The 20,208-nt window shown below is 42.6% G+C and overlaps 1 protein-coding gene across 3 annotated transcripts in view; it reads left to right on the forward strand.

Annotated features, from left to right (window-relative positions):
- Positions 1–20,208, forward strand: part of DOCK2 (dedicator of cytokinesis 2) — a 1,177,826-nt gene that overhangs the window by 261,250 nt on the left and 896,368 nt on the right. For all 3 annotated transcript variants that reach the window (XM_044280877.1, XM_044280878.1, XM_044280879.1), the window contains exon 12: positions 17,152–17,228. In XM_044280877.1, the coding sequence (XP_044136812.1) occupies positions 17,152–17,228 (77 nt within the window). The remainder of the gene's footprint in view (positions 1–17,151; positions 17,229–20,208) is intronic.

The raw sequence follows: 20,208 nt of genomic DNA on the forward strand, positions 1-20,208 counted from the left end.
ACGCGATTCACACCAGACATCACAAGAATATTGCTGAACTGAAACAGTTCTGTAAAGCGGAATGGGCAATAATTACTCCTGACCATTGTGCATGTCTGATCTGCAGCTACAGGAAACGTTTAGTTGAAGTTATTGCTGCCAAAAGAGGTTCAACCAGTTATTAAATCCAAGGGTTCACATACTTTTTCCACCTGCACTGTGAATGTTTGCATGGTGTGTTCAATGAAAACATGGTAACATTTAATTATTTGTGTGTTATTAGTTTAAGCAGACTGTGATTGTCTATTGTTGTGCCTTAGATGAAGATCAGATTGCATTTTATGACCGAATTGGGCAGAAATCCATATAATTCCAAATATATATATATCTATTGTATATACTGTATATATACATATATATATATATATATATATATATATATATGTATAGTTTAAAAAAAATTGTGGTCTTTATCATCTTAAAAATCCTTTGAAATAAAAATTGTGAAAGGAAAATATTGCAATTTGTATGCATGGTAGCACATTCCTGCTGTAGACAAAGAACCTGCTGCTGTCAGAGGTGTCTAAGTTTATTTTTGGTGTTGCCCCAGTCTGGCGGGGGCCCTTTCCTGGGAACATATTGCTGCTACAAACAAAGAACCGGCTCCTGTCTGTTTTGGCTGAGTTTTGCCCAGCTATATTTAGGCCTTATACTGCCCCGTTAGCCTTTACCTGCTGCCGTCTGTCCTGATGATTTTGGCCAAGCTATGTGTAGGCCTTATACTATCCCGTTACCATTTACCTGCTTCTGTCTGTCCTGATCCTGATGAGTTTGACCCTGGACTAACGGGGCCTTACTGCATCCTTATTTTTTAAAATTACACGAAAACAAAACAATATAAAAAAAACAGAAGGAGATGTTAGAACTGAAAAAAAATAATAATTTATGTCGAGGCCTGCGGTGGGCGGAAGGAATGGGAACCCCTGTAATCACACAATATTTATAATTTAGACAAATAACTCATAACAAATGCAAATTAAATGGGGGATGTATCTAATGTAATGATGGACCGGGCCTTTTAGTGGAATACAGAATGATGATTGCAGTTTATGAATATACACACACATACAGTATATATATTTATGTGTGTGTGAAATGCACAAGATCAGTCGGTTACATCATATAGCTGTACATTGTTGTGTTTATAAATATATATATATACACACTCACAGCGAGGTACAGATGTATGATGTAACCTGCTGATTTTCTACATGTCAAACCAGGTACTAAGTAATCATTTGTAAAGGGATGAAATACTTATTTGCATAACTGTATATATACATTACAGATTGTTGGCGAGAGATACAAAAGTAATGTAAGCTTTGTACCTGAACATTTTCTGTCCCAGATCTCTGTGATCCACGCGATGTGCCTCCTCTTAAGATCGGACCAGTGCTTGATTACAGCCATCACACTGGCACAGTGTTCTCTTACACTCCCTCCTTAGTTCCTTCCTTATCTCCCTCACAATCCTCTGCTTTTCCTCCTGGACCCGGGTCCTGTCATAGCCCCGCTCCAACATGCTCTGCAGGATAAAGATGCAAGCATATAATCCCACTACAAGTGTTGAAAATAATGTCCTCAACAACACAGCAAAAAGTATTTAAGTCTTTGAAGGGGAAATGTTAGATTTAATGTTACCGTTATCAGATCGGATTGTATTGCAATTGTATGTGTGTGGGGTCTGAGCAATCGGATATTGGCCAGCTGAGCAGAAATGTACCTGTCTAGTGAAGTGACGGTATGATATGGGGAGTACAGCTGGTTTGCATCCCCGTTGTGCACCATTCTCCTGACCAACAGGACACAAACTCGAATCTATAGACTATGTGTGTGTGTGGCATACATGTGTGTGTCCATACATACATGCTACAGACATACTTAGTGCACCAATCAGTAATAACTAAAATGTGAAGTTTTATATTTCGCGCAAAAATATGCGCATTATTCACAATCGTGAATATACTGCATTGAAACACTCTATAAAGCTATTGTTCTGCCAGGATTGCGCAATGTAATCAAAAACAGTGCTGCAATGTAAAATTACTTACCGTAATCAGGAGTTCTTCCTCACATTTGCAAAGGTTGCTGACAAACATTTTCTCTAGTCTCAGGAAACTTCCGTCAGTTTGGAAACTGTAGCAAAACTAGGCCATGCCACTATTGCGCATGCACAATACGTGCATATTACATTGCCGATTTTCGCAATCAAGAAAATAATTTATGACGAATATTCGACCGCAAATTTGCAAAATATTGCAAATTCGAATATTGCCTCTGGCGCTCATCACTAGTCCTATCACCTCCTTCTGACTCCACTTCAAAAATATTTTTCGAGTCTACTGTCCCTTGAACCATGAGTCAACAAAAATCCAAGTACATGCCTTTATCATATCCTAACTAAACTACTACAACTTGCTTCTCTAGTGGCCTCCCATCTACTATAATATAAGTGTATCTTATAAATCCATTCTCAGCTCTACTGTCTGGGTAATCCACCTCAATTCCAGAATACTGACAATGACATACTGGATTATCTATAGCCAATTATATATCTAACCTTATCTCTCGATACCTCCCACATGTGCTTTCCTGTTCTAGCAAAAATTTGTTCTCAGTTCTTCTCTTGTCTCTTCATGACATCAATTTCTCCTAGAGCTCGCTACCTGCATTAGAACATGGCAATAATAACAATATTAGCACAGTAATCCTAAGTTAAAATTTGACATTATACTGTAATCAAATAACCTTCTCCCTCTAACAACATAGCCATTAATAGTTTTGTAAGAAGTGTGACCATTTCAAAGTACAATTTGAACAGTTCTCTACCCTGAAGCCATATGATCAAGCTATTACCTAACTTGCAGTAGTCAAGAAACCACCAATAGTTGTTGATATTATTAACATGACCTCGCTGCAAAATATAGAAACACTATCCTAAGGGAGATTACAACATGTAGCAATTGGGTGCTAACATTGTAAAATAGAAACCTCTGACTATTTATGTCTCTTTATCTTCATTACTAAGAAACCCTCATACCATTCCTCACCCCCCTCCCCGTCTCCACCCGCCCCCATCGCATTGTCTTTCAGTTCTTCTTGAAGATTCTAAGATCCTTGCAGTAAGACTAAAGTGTTCCGTCCCGACACTTGGCTGCTCGTTCAGAGAAGGAGAAAGCTGCATTTAAAGCAATCTCCTTCACCATATGAGGATGAGCGATCACTGTTGCGATCACTCATCCTCATATATAATCATTGTTTCTGGGCAGCAGATCACTGTTTAGACAGCATGATCTGCCGGCTATAAACCTTCATTGATGTGCCTGCATGAATGATATGATCATCCGATGATCTGATGTTTCACTCTTTGATCTGCAGCACATTTAGATGGCCAGGAACAGTCTAAATCCACCTTAATTCTGTCTATCCCATATTTTCCATTATGACCAAGTTGGTTTTTTATGCCCACCAGAGACGCATAAAATAATACCACAAGGACAAATAATCTTCTACACCATACTTCATTAAATGCCCTCCTGATGTATGTTCAGAAGAGAAAATGTTCAAAGGCATACATTGGGATTTTATGAAGTAGACAATACATTGTATTGGTTTGGGCCCTTGAAGCCTAGCTGTTCCATACTACGTGTATGGATAAAGGGCAATGGCCACCTCTCCTCATCTTTCCCTATCACCAATGGCACATGTAACAACCCTGATATAGTTGCCATACATTTGGAGGTGTACACCACAAAGTAGAGGCATGTGTGGACCAATTCCTTATTTTTTTTTGTCCCCCAGAATCTCTATACTTAATCTCCTGGTGGAACTACTAGTAATTAGAGTTGAGCGAACACCTGGATGTTCGGGTTCGAGAAGTTCGGCCGAACATCCCGGAAATGTTCGGGTTCGGGATCCGAACCCGATCCGAACTTCGTCCCGAACCCGAACCCCATTGAAGTCAATGGGGACCCGAACTTTTCGGCACTAAAAAGGCTGTAAAACAGCCCAGGAAAGAGCTAGAGGGCTGCAAAAGGCAGCAACATGTAGGTAAATCCCCTGCAAACAAATGTGGATAGGGAAATGAATTAAAATAAAAATTAAATAAATAAAAATTAACCAAAATCAATTGGAGAGAGGTTCCATAGCAGAGAATCTGGCTTCCCGTCACCCACCACTGGAACAGTCCATTCTCAGATATTTAGGCCCCGGCACCCAGGCAGAGGAGAGAGGTCCCGTAACAGAGAATCTGTCTTCATGTCAGCAGAGAATTAGTCTGCATGTCATAGCAGAGAATGAGGCTTCACGTCAGCCACCACTGCAACAGTCCATTGGCATATATTTAGGCCCAGCACACACACAGGCAGAGGAGAGAGGTCCCGTAACAGAGAATCTGGCTTCATGTCAGCAGAGAATCAGTCTGCATGTCATAGCAGAGAATCAGGCTTCACGTCAGCCACCACTGCAACAGTCCATTGTCATAAATTTAGGCCCAGCACCCAGGCAGAGGAGAGAGGTCCCGTAACAGAGAATCTGGCTTCATGTCAGCAGAGAATCAGTCTTCATATCATAGCAGAGAATCAGGCTTCACGTCACCCACCACTGTAAGAGTCAATTTTCATAAATTTAGGCCCAGAACCCAGGCAGAGGAGAAAGGTCCCGTAACAGACAATCTGGCTTCATGTCAGCAGAGAATCAGTCTTCATATCATAGCAGAGAATCAGGCTTCACGTCACCCACCACTGTAAGAGTCAATTTTCATAAATTTAGGCCCAGAACCCAGGCAGAGGAGAAAGGTCCCGTAACAGACAATCTGGCTTCATGTCAGCAGAGAATCAGTCTTCATATCATAGCAGAGAATCAGGCTTCACGTCACCCACCACTGTAAGAGTCAATTTTCATAAATTTAGGCCCAGAACCCAGGCAGAGGAGAAAGGTCCCGTAACAGACAATCTGGCTTCATGTCAGCAGAGAATCAGTCTTCATATCATAGCAGAGAATCAGGCTTCACGTCACCCACCACTGTAAGAGTCAATTTTCATAAATTTAGGCCCAGAACCCAGGCAGAGGAGAAAGGTCCCGTAACAGACAATCTGGCTTCATGTCAGCAGAGAATCAGTCTTCATATCATAGCAGAGAATCAGGCTTCACGTCACCCACCACTGTAAGAGTCAATTTTCATAAATTTAGGCCCAGAACCCAGGCAGAGGAGAAAGGTCCCGTAACAGACAATCTGGCTTCATGTCAGCAGAGAATCAGTCTTCATATCATAGCAGAGAATCAGGCTTCACGTCACCCACCACTGTAAGAGTCAATTTTCATAAATTTAGGCCCAGAACCCAGGCAGAGGAGAAAGGTCCCGTAACAGACAATCTGGCTTCATGTCAGCAGAGAATCAGTCTTCATATCATAGCAGAGAATCAGGCTTCACGTCACCCACCACTGTAAGAGTCAATTTTCATAAATTTAGGCCCAGAACCCAGGCAGAGGAGAAAGGTCCCGTAACAGACAATCTGGCTTCATGTCAGCAGAGAATCAGTCTGCATGTCATAGCAGAGAATGAGGCTTCACGTCAGCCACCACTGCAACAGTCCATTGTCATAAATTTAGGCCCAGCACCCAGGCAGAGGAGAGAGGTCCCGTAAAAGAGGATCTGGCTTCATGTCAGCAGAGAATCAGTCTGCATGTCATAGCAGAGAATCAGGCTTCACGTCAGCCACCACTGCAACAGTCCATTGTCATAAATTTAGGCCCAGCACCCAGGCAGAGGAGAGAGGTCCCGTAACAGAGGATCTGGCTTCATGTCAGCAGAGAATCAGTCTGCATGTCATAGCAGAGAATCAGGCTTCACGTCAGCCACCACTGCAACAGTCCATTGTCATAAATTTAGGCCCAGCACCCAGGCAGAGGAGAGAGGTCCCGTAACAGAGGATCTGGATTCATGTCAGCAGAGAATCAGTCTGCATGTCATAGCAGAGAATCAGGCTTCACGTCAGCCACCACTGCAACAGTCCATTGTCATAAATTTAGGCCCAGCACCCAGGCAGAGGAGAGAGGTCCCGTAACAGACAATCTGGCTTCATGTCAGCAGAGAATTAGTCTGCATGTCATAGCAGAGAATGAGGCTTCACGTCACCCACCACTGCAACAGTCCATTGGCATATATTCAGGCCCAGCACCCAGGCAGAGGAGAGAGGTCCCGTAACAGAGGATCTGGCTTCATGTCAGCAGAGAATCAGTCTGCATGTCATAGCAGAGAATGAGGCTTCACGTCAGCCACCACTGCAACAGTCCATTGTCATAAATTTAGGCCCAGCACCCAGGCAGAGGAGAGAGGTCCCGTAAAAGAGGATCTGGCTTCATGTCAGCAGAGAATCAGTCTGCATGTCATAGCAGAGAATCAGGCTTCACGTCAGCCACCACTGCAACAGTCCATTGTCATAAATTTAGGCCCAGCACCCAGGCAGAGGAGAGAGGTCCCGTAACAGAGGATCTGGCTTCATGTCAGCAGAGAATCAGTCTGCATGTCATAGCAGAGAATCAGGCTTCACGTCAGCCACCACTGCAACAGTCCATTGTCATAAATTTAGGCCCAGCACCCAGGCAGAGGAGAGAGGTCCCGTAACAGAGGATCTGGCTTCATGTCAGCAGAGAATCAGTCTGCATGTCATAGCAGAGAATCAGGCTTCACGTCAGCCACCACTGCAACAGTCCATTGTCATAAATTTAGGCCCAGCACCCAGGCAGAGGAGAGAGGTCCCGTAACAGACAATCTGGCTTCATGTCAGCAGAGAATTAGTCTGCATGTCATAGCAGAGAATCAGGCTTCATGTCAGCCACCACTGCAACAGTCCATTGGCATATATTTAGGCCTAGCACACAGGCAGAGGAGAGGTTCATTCAACTTTGGGTAGCATCGCAATATAATGGTAAAATGAAAATAAAAATAGGATTGAATGAGGAAGTGCCCTGGAGTCCAATAATATATGGTTATGGGGAGGTAGTTAATGTCTAATCTGGACAAGGGACGGACAGGTCCTGTGGGATCCATGCCTGGTTCATTTTTATGAACGTCAGCTTGTCCACATTGGCTGTAGACAGGCGGCTGCGTTTGTCTGTAATGACGCCCCCTGCCGTGCTGAATACACGTTCAGACAAAACGCTGGCTGCCGGGCAGGCCAGCACCTCCAAGGCATAAAAGGCTAGCTCTGGCCACGTGGACAATTTAGAGACCCAGAAGTTGAATGGGGCCGAACCATCAGTCAGTACGTGGAGGGGTGTGCACACGTACTGTTCCACCATGTTAGTGAAATGTTGCCTCCTGCTAACACGTTGCGTATCAGGTGGTGGTGCAGTTAGCTGTGGCGTGTTGACAAAAGTTTTCCACATCTCTGCCATGCTAACCCTGCCCTCAGAGGAGCTGGCCGTGACACAGCTGCCTTGGCGACCTCTTGCTCCTCCTCTGCCTTGGCCTTGGGCTTCCACTTGTTCCCCTGTGACATTTGGGAATGCTCTCAGTAGCGCGTCTACCAACGTGCGCTTGTACTCGCGCATCTTCCTATCACGCTCCAGTGCAGGAAGTAAGGTGGGCACATTGTCTTTGTAGCGTGGATCCAGCAGGGTGGCAACCCAGTAGTCCGCACAGGTTAAAATGTGGGCAACTCTGCTGTCGTTGCGCAGGCACTGCAGCATGTAGTCGCTCATGTGTGCCAGGCTGCCCAGGGGTAAGGACAAGCTGTCCTCTGTGGGAGGCGTATCGTCATCGTCCTGCCTTTCCCCCCAGCCACGCACCAGTGATGGACCCGAGCTGCGTTGGGTGCCACCCCGCTGTGACCATGCTTCATCCTCATCCTCCTCCACCTCCTCCTCATCCTCGTCCTCCTCGTCCTCCAGTAGTGGGCCCTGGCTGGCCACATTTGTACCTGGCCTCTGCTGTTGCAAAAAACCTCCCTCTGAGTCACTTCGAAGAGACTGGCCTGAAAGTGCTAAAAATGACCCCTCTTCCTCATCCTCCTCCTCCTCCTCCTGGGCCACCTCCTGTTCCATCATCGCCCTAAGTGTTTTCTCAAGGAGACATAGAAGTGGTATTGTAACGCTGATAACGGTGTCATCGCCACTGGCCATGTTGGTGGAGTACTCGAAACAGCGCAACAGGGCACACAGGTCTCGCATGGAGGCCCAGTCATTGGTGGTGAAGTGGTGCTGTTCTGTAGTGCGACTGACCCGTGCGTGCTGCAGCTGAAACTCCACTATGGCCTGCTGCTGCTCGCACAGTCTGTCCAGCATGTGCAAGGTGGAGTTCCACCTGGTGGGCACGTCGCATATGAGGCGGTGAGCGGGAAGGCCGAAGTTACGCTGTAGCGCAGACAGGCGAGCAGCGGCAGGATGTGAACGCCGGAAGCGCGAACAGACGGCCTGCACTTTATGCAGCAGCTCTGACATGTCGGGGTAGTTGTGAATGAACTTCTGCACCACCAAATTCAGCACATGCGCCAAGCAAGGGATGTGCGTCAAATTGGCTAGTCCCAGAGCTGCAACGAGATTTCGCCCATTATCACACACCACCAGGCCGGGCTTGAGGCTCACCGGCAGCAACCACTCGTCGGTCTGTTGTTCAATACCCCGCCACAACTCCTGTGCGGTGTGGGGCCTGTCCCCCAAACATATGAGTTTCAGAATGGCCTGCTGACGTTTACCCCGGGCTGTGCTGAAGTTGGTGGTGAAGGTGTGTGGCTGACTGGATGAGCAGGTGGAAGAAGAGGAGGAGGAAGCCGAGAAGGAGGAGGTGGCAACAGGAGGCAAAGAATGTTGCCCTGCGATCCTTGGCGGCGGAAGGACGTGCGCCAAACAGCTCTCCGCCTGGGGCCCAGCTGCCACTACATTTACCCAGTGTGCAGTTAGGGAGATATAGCGTCCCTGGCCGTGCTTACTGGTCCACGTATCTGTGGTTAGGTGGACCTTGCTACAGATGGCGTTGCGCAGTGCACACTTGATTTTATCGGATACTTGGTTGTGCAGGGAAGGCACGGCTCTCTTGGAGAAGTAGTGCCGGCTGGGAACAACATACTGTGGGACAGCAAGCGACATGAGCTGTTTGAAGCTGTCTGTGTCCACCAGCCTAAATGACAGCATTTCATAGGCCAGTAGTTTAGAAATGCTGGCATTCAGGGCCAGGGATCGAGGGTGGCTAGGCGGGAATTTACGCTTTCTATCAAATGTTTGTGAGATGGAGAGCTGAACGCTGGCGTGTGACATGGTTGAGACGCTTGGTGACGGAGGTGGTGGTGGTGGTGTTGGTGGTACATCCCCTGTTTGCTGGGCGGCAGGTGCCAACGTTCCTCCAGAGGCGGAGGAAGAGGCCGAGGCGGCAGCAGCAGAATAGGCCGAGGCGGCAGCAGCAGAAGAGGTAGCAGGGGGAGCCTGAGTGACTTCCTTGGTTTTAAGGTGTTTACTCCACTGCAGTTCATGCTTTGCATGCAGGTGCCTGGTCATGCAGGTTGTGCTCAGGTTCAGAACGTTAATGCCTCGCTTCAGGCTCTGATGGCACAGCGTGCAAACCACTCGGGTCTTGTCGTCAGCACATTGTTTGAAGAAGTGCCATGCCAGGGAACTCCTTGAAGCTGCCTTTGGGGTGCTCGGTCCCAGATGGCGGCGGTCAGTAGCAGGCGGAGTCTCTTGGCGGCGGGTGTTCTGCTTTTGCCCACTGCTCCCTCTTTTGCTACGCTGTTGGCTCGGTCTCACCACTGCCTCTTCCTCCGAACTGTGAAAGTCAGTGGCACGACCTTCATTCCATGTGGGGTCTAGGACCTCATCGTCCCCTGCATCGTCTTCCACCCAGTCTTGATCCCTGACCTCCTGTTCAGTCTGCACACTGCAGAAAGACGCAGCAGTTGGCACCTGTGTTTCGTCATCATCAGAGACATGCTGAGGTGGTATTCCCATGTCCTCATCATCAGGAAACATAAGTGGTTGTGCGTCAGTGCATTCTATGTCTTTCACCGCTGGGGAAGGGCTAGGTGGATGCCCTTGGGAAACCCTGCCAGCGGAGTCTTCAAACAGCATAAGAGACTGCTGCATAACTTGAGGCTGAGACAGTTTCCCTGGTATGCATGGGGGTGATGTGACAGACTGATGGGGTTGGTTTTCAGGCGCCATCTGTGCGCTTTCTGCAGAAGACTGGGTGGGAGATAATGTGAACGTGCTGGATCCACTGTCGGCCACCCAATTGACTAATGCCTGTACCTGCTCAGGCCTTACCATCCTTAGAACGGCATTGGGCCCCACCATATATCGCTGTAAATTCTGGCGGCTACTGGGACCTGAGGTAGTTGGTACACTAGGACGTGTGGATGTGGCAGAACGGCCACGTCCTCTCCCAGCACCAGAGGGTCCACTAACACCACCACGACCATGTCCACGTCCGCGTCCCTTACTAGATGTTTTTCTCATTGTTATGGTTCACCACAACAACAAATATATTATTTGGCCCAATGTATTGTATTCAAATTCAGCGGGATATAAATTTGAGGCCTAGTATTTAGGCGCTGGGTGACCGGTATGGATTTAGTGACAGAATTAGACTTGGAAATGCACAGAAGCGTGTGTGTGAAGTTATTCTGAATGACCCAATGTGCACCTTGAATATTATATACCCTTTTTGGGATAGATTTCAAATAGCTCTGATATAGCAGGAACCACTAAATTATGAAATTGCTAAATTGGGAATTGTACTTCAACCCAGAACAAAAAATGTGCTTTGACGGGCACTAAATAACTTTCCCAGCTACAACAGGACAGCGGTAACGAGAGATTTAGAGGGATTTAAATTTGAGGCCTAGTATTTAGGCGCTGGGTCACCGGTATGGATTTAGTGACAGAATTAGACTTGGAAATGCACAGAAGCGTGTGTGTGAAGTTATTCTGAATGACCCTATGTGCACCTTCAATATTATATACCCTTTTAGGGATAGATTTCAAATAGCTCTGATATAGCAGGAACCACTAAATTATGAAATTGCTAAATTGGGAATTGTACTTCAACCCAGAACAAAAAATGTGCTTTGACGGGCACTAAATAACTTTCCCAGCTACAACAGGACAGCGGTAACGAGAGATTTAGAGGGATTTAAATTTGAGGCCTAGTATTTAGGCGCTGGGTCACCGGTATGGATTTAGTGACAGAATTAGACTTGGAAATGCACAGAAGCGTGTGTGTGAAGTTATTCTGAATGACCCTATGTGCACCTTCAATATTATATACCCTTTTAGGGATAGATTTCAAATAGCTCTGATATAGCAGAAACCACTAAATTATGAAATTGCTAAATTGGGAATTGTACTTCAACCCAGAACAAAAAATGTGCTTTGACGGACACTAAATATCTTGCCCAGCAACAACAGTACAGCGGTGGGTAACGAGAGATTTAGAGGGATTTAAATTTGAGGCCTAGTATTTAGGCGCTGGGTCACCGGTATGGATTTAGTGACAGAATTAGACTTGGAAATGCACAGAAGCGTGTGTGTGAAGTTATTCTGAATGACCCTATGTGCACCTTCAATATTATATACCCTTTTAGGGATAGATTTCAAATAGCTCTGATATAGCAGGAACCACTAAATTATGAAATTGCTAAATTGGGAATTGTACTTCAACCCAGAACAAAAAATGTGCTTTGACGGGCACTAAATAACTTTCCCAGCTACAACAGGACAGCGGTAACGAGAGATTTAGAGGGATTTAAATTTGAGGCCTAGTATTTAGGCGCTGGGTCACCGGTATGGATTTAGTGACAGAATTAGACTTGGAAATGCACAGAAGCGTGTGTGTGAAGTTATTCTGAATGACCCTATGTGCACCTTCAATATTATATACCCTTTTAGGGATAGATTTCAAATAGCTCTGATATAGCAGAAACCACTAAATTATGAAATTGCTAAATTGGGAATTGTACTTCAACCCAGAACAAAAAATGTGCTTTGACGGACACTAAATATCTTGCCCAGCAACAACAGTACAGCGGTGGGTAACGAGAGATTTAGAGGGATTTAAATTTGAGGCCTAGTATTTAGGCGCTGGGTCACCGGTATGGATTTAGTGACAGAATTAGACTTGGAAATGCACAGAAGCGTGTGTGTGAAGTTATTCTGAATGACCCAATGTGCACCTTGAATATTATATACCCTTTTTGGGATAGATTTCAAATAGCTCTGATATAGCAGGAACCACTAAATTATGAAATTGCTAAATTGGGAATTGTACTTCAACCCAGAACAAAAAATGTGCTTTGACGGGCACTAAATAACTTTCCCAGCTACAACAGGACAGCGGTAACGAGAGATTTAGAGGGATTTAAATTTGAGGCCTAGTATTTAGGCGCTGGGTCACCGGTATGGATTTAGTGACAGAATTAGACTTGGAAATGCACAGAAGCGTGTGTGTGAAGTTATTCTGAATGACCCTATGTGCACCTTCAATATTATATACCCTTTTAGGGATAGATTTCAAATAGCTCTGATATAGCAGAAACCACTAAATTATGAAATTGCTAAATTGGGAATTGTACTTCAACCCAGAACAAAAAATTTGCTTTGACGGACACTAAATATCTTGCCCAGCAACAACAGTACAGCGGTGGGTAACGAGAGATTTAGAGGGATTTAAATTTGAGGCCTAGTATTTAGGCGCTGGGTCACCGGTATGGATTTAGTGACAGAATTAGACTTGGAAATGCACAGAAGCGTGTGTGTGAAGTTATTCTGAATGACCCAATGTGCACCTTCAATATTATATACCCTTTTAGGGATAGATTTCAAATAGCTCTGATATAGCAGAAACCACTAAATTATGAAATTGCTAAATTGGGAATTGTACTTCAACCCAGAACAAAAAATGTGCTTTGACGGACACTAAATATCTTGCCCAGCAACAACAGTACAGCGGTAACGAGAGATTTAGAGGGATTTAAATTTGAGGCCTAGTATTTAGGCGCTGGGTGACAGGTATGGGTTTAGTGACAGAATTAGACTTGGAAATGCACAGAAGCGTGTGTGTGAAGTTATTCTGAATGACCCAATGTGCACCTTCAATATTATATACCCTTTTAGGGATAGATTTCAAATAGCTCTGATATAGCAGAAACCACTAAATTATGAAATTGCTAAATTGGGAATTGTACTTCAACCCAGAACAAAAAATGTGCTTTGACGGACACTAAATATCTTGCCCAGCAACAACAGTACAGCGGTAACGAGAGATTTAGAGGGATTTAAATTTGAGGCCTAGTATTTAGGCGCTGGGTGACAGGTATGGGTTTAGTGACAGAATTAGACTTGGAAATACACAGTAGCGGGTGTGTGTGAAGTTATTCTGAATGACCCAATGTGCACCTTCAATATTATATACCCTTTTTGGGATAGATTTCAAATAGCTCTGATATAGCAGGAACCACTAAATTATGAAATTGCTAAATTGGGAATTGTACTTCAACCCAGAACAAAAAATGTGCTTTGACGGACACTAAATATCTTGCCCAGCAACAACAGTACAGCGGTAACGAGAGATTTAGCGGGATATAAATTTGAGGCCTAGTATTTAGGCGCTGGGTCACCGGTATGGATTTAGTGACAGAATTAGACTTGGAAATGCACAGAAGCGTGTGTGTGAAGTTATTCTGAATGACCCTATGTGCACCTTCAATATTATATACCCTTTTAGGGATAGATTTCAAATAGCTCTGATATAGCAGAAACCACTAAATTATGAAATTGCTAAATTGGGAATTGTACTTCAACCCAGAACAAAAAATGTGCTTTGACGGACACTAAATATCTTGCCCAGCAACAACAGTACAGCGGTGGGTAACGAGAGATTTAGAGGGATTTAAATTTGAGGCCTAGTATTTAGGCGCTGGGTCACCGGTATGGATTTAGTGACAGAATTAGACTTGGAAATGCACAGAAGCGTGTGTGTGAAGTTATTCTGAATGACCCTATGTGCACCTTCAATATTATATACCCTTTTAGGGATAGATTTCAAATAGCTCTGATATAGCAGAAACCACTAAATTATGAAATTGCTAAATTGGGAATTGTACTTCAACCCAGAACAAAAAATGTGCTTTGACGGACACTAAATATCTTGCCCAGCAACAACAGTACAGCGGTGGGTAACGAGAGATTTAGAGGGATTTAAATTTGAGGCCTAGTATTTAGGCGCTGGGTCACCGGTATGGATTTAGTGACAGAATTAGACTTGGAAATGCACAGAAGCGTGTGTGTGAAGTTATTCTGAATGACCCAATGTGCACCTTCAATATTATATACCCTTTTAGGGATAGATTTCAAATAGCTCTGATATAGCAGAAACCACTAAATTATGAAATTGCTAAATTGGGAATTGTACTTCAACCCAGAACAAAAAATGTGCTTTGACGGACACTAAATATCTTGCCCAGCAACAACAGTACAGCGGTAACGAGAGATTTAGAGGGATTTAAATTTGAGGCCTAGTATTTAGGCGCTGGGTGACAGGTATGGGTTTAGTGACAGAATTAGACTTGGAAATACACAGTAGCGGGTGTGTGTGAAGTTATTCTGAATGACCCAATGTGCACCTTCAATATTATATACCCTTTTAGGGATAGATTCCAAATAGCTCTGATATAGCAGGAACCACTAAATTATGAAATTGCTAAATTGGGAATTGTACTTCAACCCAGAACAAAAAATGTGCTTTGACGGACACTAAATATCTTGCCCAGCAACAACAGTACAGCGGTAACGAGAGATTTAGAGGGATTTAAATTTGAGGCCTAGTATTTAGGCGCTGGGTGACAGGTATGGGTTTAGTGACAGAATTAGACTTGGAAATACACAGTAGCGGGTGTGTGTGAAGTTATTCTGAATGACCCAATGTGCACCTTCAATATTATATACCCTTTTTGGGATAGATTTCAAATAGCTCTGATATAGCAGGAACCACTAAATTATGAAATTGCTAAATTGGGAATTGTATTTCAACCCAGAACAAGAAATGTGCTTGAACGGACACTAAATAACTCGCCCAGCTACAGCACTAGGGACAGATTTAGCTGGATATAAATTTGAGGCCTAGTATTTAGGCGCTGGGTGACCGGTATGGATTTAGTGACAGAATTAGACTGGGATATGGCCAAAAAATAAACAGACTATTGCTGGTTAAATGCACTTGGTGTGACAGCTTCACCCTGATGTAGGCTTTAGCCAAAAAACAACCACACCATTGAGGGTTAAATGCACTTGGTGACAGGCGCAGCTTGCCCCTGATTTTGTATATGGCCAAAAAATGAACAGACTATTGCTGGTTAAATGCACTTGGTGTGACAGCTTCACCCTGATGTAGGCTTTAGCCAAAAAACAACCACACCATTGAGGGTTAAATGCACTTGGTCGCAGCTTGTGCTGGCGCACCACAAGACACAAAATGGCCGCCGATCACCCCAGAAAAATGAGACTGACAAACGGTCTGTGCAGCCTAAAAACAGTGAGCAATTGAGGATCAGCAGCTCAATGATCCACAGCTGCAGATCGATCAGTTAATCAAGTCCTTTGGAGGAGTTAATCTGCCTAATCTCGCCCTACTGTCGCAGCCGCAACCTCTCCCTACGCTAATCAGAGCAGAGTGACGGGCGGCGCTATGTGACTCCAGCTTAAATAGAGGCTGGGTCACATGGTGCTCTGGCCAATCACAGCCATGCCAATAGTAGGCATGGCTGTGATGGCCTCTTGGGGCAAGTAGTATGACGCTTGTTGATTGGCTGCTTTGCAGCCTTTCAAAAAGCGCCAAGAAAGCGTCACAAAAGCGCCAAGAAAGCGACGAACACCGAACCCGAACCCGGACTTTTACGAAAATGTCCGGGTTCGGGTCCGTGTCACGGACACCCCAAAATTCGGTACGAACCCGAACTATACAGTTCGAGTTCGCTCATCCCTACTAGTAATCTCAGTTATCAAATCTTTCAAAGTTAACAAAAAATGGAGACCTTAAACTTCTCGCTCCCATCTGTGGGGTTCATTCTCATTCAGATATTTAAATTAAAGTTCTAGGGGTTCTTCTTAGTAAGGACATGTCTTGTCTTTACTACTTCAACTTTCCACCCCTGTTAATAAAAATTGCTTTGCAAAGAGTACTTTAACCTGGTTTGGGAGTTTCTCTGTTCTCCACCACATCCTGGCAGTCCCAATTCACTTTTCTCCTCTTTTTATGTCTCTTTTCACACAGCTCAAACACTACTTGGATCCCCTCCAAGTGCATTATCTAAGACCTCTTTTGAAACTCCTTGTATCTCTCCAGGCAACATTTGTTACACCTTTTTTTATTTTACTCTACAGCACTTTACAGGCATTATCATCACTAGCCCTCCCCAGTGGAGCTCACAATCTAAATTTTCTGTCAGCATTTCTTTGGAGTGTGGGAAGAAATCAAAGTACCTTTAGGGAATCCCATGTAAACATGGGGAAAACATACAAGTTGCATGAAGATAAAGGACAGATACTGCCTTACCATTTAATTTAAATCCACTCCTGGTCTTTGCTTTAAAAACAAAACAAAAACTTGAATCTGTAAACCGAGCTGGTGTGTAGTCAAAGTCACCTTGTAAGTAGTTCTAAAATGTCCAGTGGGATACAAGTATTTGTCATTCCAGGTATATTTACATCAGCAAAGAGCTTATTGTACCATGTTGATGGACCGTTGCAAATGGATCTGGGTGTGTGCCTTTTTGCTCTAATGTTGAATGGCTCATCAAATCAATAATGAAGCTAAAAGGAGTACAGCAGCACCATGGGCATAAGCCTAAGGGTATGGCCACATGGTCAGGTTTCTGCATACAGTTTTGAATGCCAAAAGAGAAGTTGTATCTGTCTTTTACACTTTGTCTCCTTTTATGATTCACTACTATATTTTGCTTCCAAAACTGCATGCAGAAACATGACTGTGTGGTGTCACGATATGTGTGTGCTTCTAAATGAAGCCTTATCTGCATTGTATAAGACTTTGTGTGTGTTTACTGCCAGTTAATTGATGAATAAAGTATCAGTTATAAATTACATCACTTTCTCTTTGTGTTCCCCTAGGGTTGTGGCAGAGAATGATTTTTTACACAGCCTTCTAAACAAAGTCACATCACTTAAAGGAGACAGTGGTGGACAAGGTGAATGAATGTTAGCCTGCTTTGAAATGAAATATATAATGTCACTGAACCATTGTGATTACTGCAGTTTGTTATAAAAATGTTACACTTTACTGTACATTTTATCTTAATAGTTTAACCCCTTATTTTTTCACATTTTATTCCCAATTTTACTCCCAATTTTTTAGGTGAAGTGACAAAAGAGGCATTTTGACAATTTTTTTCCATTATGGTGATCACTGTATAAGATACATACCTTTTATTTTTATTTTTAATATGGGGAAAGGGGAGTAATTAGATTTTTTTTTTTTAGATATATTTTTTTTTTTAAACTTCCTCCTCCGTAAAGATCTTGAACATGCTTCTACCATAGACTGTAATGATTTATCATTGTATTCAATAGGAATTTAGTTATGTTTCTATGAAGCTCTGCTACAGGCTCAGCTTCATAGGCACATAGGAACATAGCAGTGGCAGTTCTTGGATCCTTCAGATGGCCCAATGCTGCCAAAGCAATGAAATGGCTCCTTTGAACTCAGTGTGGGGGAAGCTGTTTGAGCACCAGAATCACAGAGCTCCCGGGACTTCTCAGATGCTATGGTCACAAAGGCATATAACAGAGCAAAATTTTAAAGTGGTGCGCTTCTGGGCCTGGAATGGGTCCCCCACTTGGCAGTAGGGGAACCATTCATTGCCTACATAAGGCCGGAGTCTGCTGAGTCTGCTGAGGCTCTGATGCCACTCACAGGTATATTCCCATATAAGCCAGCAGGTGGCAGCACTACATTGCAATACACTGAATTTTCTATTTGTCAATGGATTTATTTCCATTGAATAACAAGTGACAAAAAAGTCACACATACTCCAAAATGGTATAAACAAAAAAATACAGACTATCCCACCAAAAATGAGCCCTCACACAGCTTCATAGACATAACTAAAAAAAAGTTATGGGGGTCAAAATACATTGACGAAAATAAAAAAAATTCCCAAAGTTTTAATTTTTTAAGTATTAGTTTTTATTTTTTTAAGTATGAACATAACAAAAAGTATATAAATGTAGTGTTGCCATAATCCCAACTTGGGCAGATGGGAGGAGCTTACCATCTGCCCAGGACGAACATTACATGTGAACCTGGTCCTCTGGCAAAGATTAATCAACAATATTATTTTCATTTGGAAAGGGCCCCATTTAGGATACACTTCATGAGTTTTTAAAATATATAAAAATTATTTATATTTACGATTCATGCCTAATTTTAGTAAAACAGAAATACACTTTTTGGATTTAACAATTTTTATTAAAGAAGGGCAAAAACATTCTAGAAACCCACTGCCAGTTTTATTTCTATGCATATTTGCCATCTACCTATATGGTTAATTAATATCCCCCACAGCCAATACATTAGATTGAGTGGAAATTGCACTACACTGGAACAGATTGAGGAGGAAACAGATAATATCCATACAAAATTCAATGAAAAAGGGTACAAGTTAAATCAATTAGAAAAAAATTAAACAAGACATGAAACAAATGGACTGTAGTACCTATTGCAAAATAATAAAAAATTAAAAGTGAATGAAAGAAATGGCTGAAGGAGTAGATAGGATTACAGTCCCAATGATTACACAATATAGCGAAAAAAAACATAAAAATAAAAAGTGACCAAAAAGTCACACATACTCCAAAATGGTATGAACAAACAAAAATACAGATCATCTCACAAAAAATGAGCCCTCACACAGCTTCATAGGGATAACTATAAAAAAGTTATGGGGGTCAACACAATACAGTGCCGAAAATATTGTTTTATATTACACTTTTTATGTGGCAAGGTAACAAAAAATAGCTGTTTTGGCACCTTTTTTATTTTTTGTTATTTACAATGTTCATCTGACAGGTTAGATCATGTGCTATTTTTATAGAGCAAGTTGTTACAGATGCGAGAATACCAAATATGACTACTTTTGTTTCAGTTTTCATAATAAAGCATTTTTGAAAAAAAATATTTTTTAGTGTCTCCATATTCTTAAAGCCATAGTTTATTTTTTATTTTTTTGTCGCCTGTCTTATGTATGGGCTCATTATTTTTGGTATGAGATGACAATTTGATTGGTACTATTTTAGGATGCATATAACTTTTTGATTGCTTGGTATTATGCTTTTTGTGATGTAAGGTTACAAAAATGTCTTTTTTGACACACTGTTTAATTTAATTTTTTCACAATGTTTACCTGAGGGGTAAGGTCATGTGGAATTTTATATAGCAGGTTATTATGGATGCAACGATACCTAATATGTACACTTTTTTTTATTTATTTAAGTTTTACACAAGGATATAATTTTTGAAACAAAACAATAATAATGTTTTAGTGTCTACATAGTCTGAGACCCAGTTTATTTAAATTTTTTGGGCGATTGTCTTAGGTAGGGTATTATTCTTGTTGGATGAGATGACAGATTGATTGGCACTAATTTAGGGTGCATATGACATTTTGAGCGCTTGCTATTACACTTTTTTTGTGATGTAAGGTGACAAAAAATGGCTTTTTGACACCGTTTATATTTTTTTATGGTGGTACGGTTAGGTCATGTGGTATTTTTATATAGCAGGTTGTTACGGACAGGGCCATACCTAATATGTATACTTTGTTTTAATTTATTTAAGTTTTACACAATAACAGCATTTTTTTAATAACAAATAAAATAAAAAATTATGTATTAGTGTCTCCATAGTCTGAGAGTCCTATTTTTTTTATTTTTGGGGCAATTGTCTTAGGTTGGGGCTCATTAGGTTGGTATAATTCTGGGGGGCATATGCTTTTTTGATCGCTTGTTGTTGAACTTTTAGGTGTTCACCTGAGGGGTTAGTTCATGTGATATTTTTATAGAGCCGGTTGATACGCGGCAATACCTAATATGTCTACTTTTCTTTTTTTCCCTATTTTTTAAACTTTGTTTACTTTATTTTTTGTCCCACTTATGTATTGTGATGCATTG

The sequence above is a fragment of the Bufo gargarizans genome, chromosome 2 (assembly GCF_014858855.1).
Source record: "Bufo gargarizans isolate SCDJY-AF-19 chromosome 2, ASM1485885v1, whole genome shotgun sequence".
In the NCBI taxonomy this organism is placed as follows: Eukaryota; Metazoa; Chordata; class Amphibia; order Anura; family Bufonidae; genus Bufo; species Bufo gargarizans.